Source organism: Psammomys obesus, unplaced genomic scaffold, assembly GCF_907164565.1.
Source record: "Psammomys obesus unplaced genomic scaffold, mPsaObe1.curated_primary_1811, whole genome shotgun sequence".
Taxonomy (NCBI): domain Eukaryota; kingdom Metazoa; phylum Chordata; class Mammalia; order Rodentia; family Muridae; genus Psammomys; species Psammomys obesus.
This window is the reverse complement of record NW_026590663.1, coordinates 3,466,630-3,469,362: the sequence shown is the minus strand read 5'-3', so window position 1 is coordinate 3,469,362 and position 2,733 is coordinate 3,466,630. Positions and strand designations below refer to the sequence as shown.

At 40.9% G+C, this 2,733-nt stretch overlaps 1 protein-coding gene across 1 annotated transcript; it reads left to right on the top strand.

Moving 5' to 3' along the window:
- Nucleotides 1-1,575: 1,575 nt before the first annotated feature.
- Nucleotides 1,576-2,457, top strand: Tas2r16 (taste 2 receptor member 16). The gene has a single exon (XM_055608092.1). The coding sequence runs from the start codon at nucleotides 1,576-1,578 to the stop codon at nucleotides 2,455-2,457; it is 882 nt and encodes a 293-aa protein (XP_055464067.1).
- Nucleotides 2,458-2,733: the final 276 nt, after the last annotated feature.

Below are 2,733 nucleotides of genomic sequence, written 5' to 3'. Positions count from 1 at the left end.
AGGCAAGATATAAAATGCCACTTTGGACAGAGATTCATCCTGGTTGAACTCTTGTAGATATCATCAGTCCTGAGGTCTGTGACATGATATCTTCTGCACTTGGACGGTGCATGAGACAGAAGCTTGAACCAGGCCGCTCTCTCTAAGGCCACTGTATGTAGGAAGGAGCATGCTCAGCAGACCAGTACACAAAACAGATGTTACTATTGTCATTGCATGCTTTAAAAAAAAGTTCACATTTCATCTCTTGCTCCTCTTGTGTGGAGAACCTACATTTCAACCAACCCATCCTTTATAGAACTGCAAAGCAGATATTTTCTAATTTTAATCCCATGTGTTGGTGTAATTGAAACATATAGATTGTTTCCTTTTGCACCACTGAGTTCAGTGTGTTCCAAAGGTTTATGCTTAACAACTCTATATTTTATGTTAGATTGTTTCTGCTTTCCCACCCTTGAATAACTAAATGTCCACCTAGACTTGGTGTTCATAGAGCCAACAACTTTCCCTTTCTTTCTCTCACTAGCTATCAAGTGCAAGGATCTGTCTGTCATTTTTGAGGGCACTAACTAAAGAGTTGGTGCCTATTTGGATAGTTGTCCTATAGCAGGAGAAATAAACTACTTCTTCTCTAGCTGTCTTGCATATCTGTGAAAGAATGCCTTATACACTTAGAAGTGATATGCTTTACTAGTGGTGAGATGGTTCTCTTTCAGTTCATCTGTGAAAAATGACAAAAAAAAAACCCCTAATCATTAAAGGAGAAAAGAAAGTGATATTAATGAAACAAGAACAATTCCCAAAACTATGTGAAGTATGTACTGAAGGCATTAAAAATAGCAGAAGAGCAGTAGCAAAAATACTTCATTTCCATGGGAAGTCAAAAAAGAATGTGTGATGGTTTTCCTGCAACTTGACATCTCTGAGTTGGTAGACTCAGAGGGCAATTTTGAGATTGGCTTTCAACAGATAGGGACACTGAAAGGCCCATGTTTCTAGTAATTATGGGTGGAATTTCCAGGCAAAGTGTTCTGTTACCCTCTTTTTTTCCTTCAAATTTTATTTGTAGTGCTCACAATCCCAGCTGTTGAAGGTGATGGAGAGACAGAGATTCTGAAGTGGACATCAGGTTGGCATTTGACAGAATGGAAACATTGCCTGGGTCATTAATGCACAGAGAAAGATTCATCTTTTCTATTGTTCAAATTTTAAATTTATGTATTTTAAAGATGATAGAGAGCTAATCAAGGAGTACCCTGAGCAGATAGGTAGGTAACGCAAACACGCATATATAATGGTTCCTCTTTACGAAAATAATCAAATCATCTTAGGATCAAGAATCCACATCCAAACAATACTTTTCATGCATCCTTGTGTGAATCCACCCCAACAAGCAAAGCATAGACAAATCTTGTAGATAGGAAAATGGCTATGTTAGATGAGAGGGAGGAGGATTTGCATCTCTACAGAGATATTCTCCTTGACTGGGAGGGGTGAGAACTCGTACCTGTTTCCTATTTGGACACTGGCATAGAGCTTCTGCCTTTGTCCAGGAAGACACTTCCGAGTGGAAGCATGGTGCCAGCACAAGTGAGCATCTTCTGCGCCGTCATGTATGTGCTCGAGTCCTTGCTAATAATTGGGCAAAGCTGTTTAACAGTTGCAGTGCTGTTCAGAGACTGGATGCACTTTCAAAGATTGTCACCAGTGGAGATGATCCTCATCAGCCTGGGCTTCTCCCATTTCTGTCAGCAATGGGCGTCGATGATGTACAACTTGGGAACGTATTCTAGGCCTGTGCATTCACTTTGGAAGATTTCAGTCGTGTGGCAGTTCATGAACATCTGGACATTCTGGCTAACCAGCTTGCTTGCTGTCTTCTACTGTGTCAAGGTCTCTTCTTTCACATACCCCGTCTTCCTCTGGCTGAGGTGGAAATTTCTGAAATTGGTTCCCTGGTTGATATTGGGTACTCTGATAGCTTCTTGTTTATCAGTTATCCCTTCTATTGTTAAGAATCACATCCACATGAAATTAATCACCCTGGATCATTTACCCAGAAACAGTTCTTTGATTCTAAGACTTAAAATGTTTGAAGAATATTTTAATAGTCCTCTTAACATGGTGGGGTTTGGTGCTCCCTTCTTCGTGTTCCTGGTTTCTATCATCTTACTCACAGTCTCGCTGGTCCAGCACTGGGAGCAGATGAAACAGTATAACACCAGAAGCTCCAGCCTGAAGGCTCAGTCCACTGTGCTGAGGACTCTTGCTACCTTCTTTATCTTCTTTACCTCCTACTTTCTGACTGTAGTAATATCATTTATTGGTACCATATTTGATAAGAAATCATGGTTCTGGGTCTCCGAAGTTGTCATCTATGGTTTTGTCTGTATTCACTTTACTGTACTGATGATGAGCAACCCCACACTGAGAAAAGCACTGAAGCTGCAGTTCTGAAGCCTGCAGCCTTCCCGAGGCATGAAGTACAGCAGAGCCTCTGGGGTAAGGAAACACTGCATTGGCATAGTTCTTCTCTCACAATGAAATGCCTTGAATGCAAACTTCATTCCCGTTCATGCCCACAGACACCTGAATCTATAAACTATCACCATCTTCTCTGTATTCTGACTCACTCTTTCCCTAGCCATAGTCCATAGATCAGTTCTGATTTTTCTCATGATTACCCTAACTCTGCTTACTTTTAGCCACCTCTGCCTCTGCAATATTAAACTT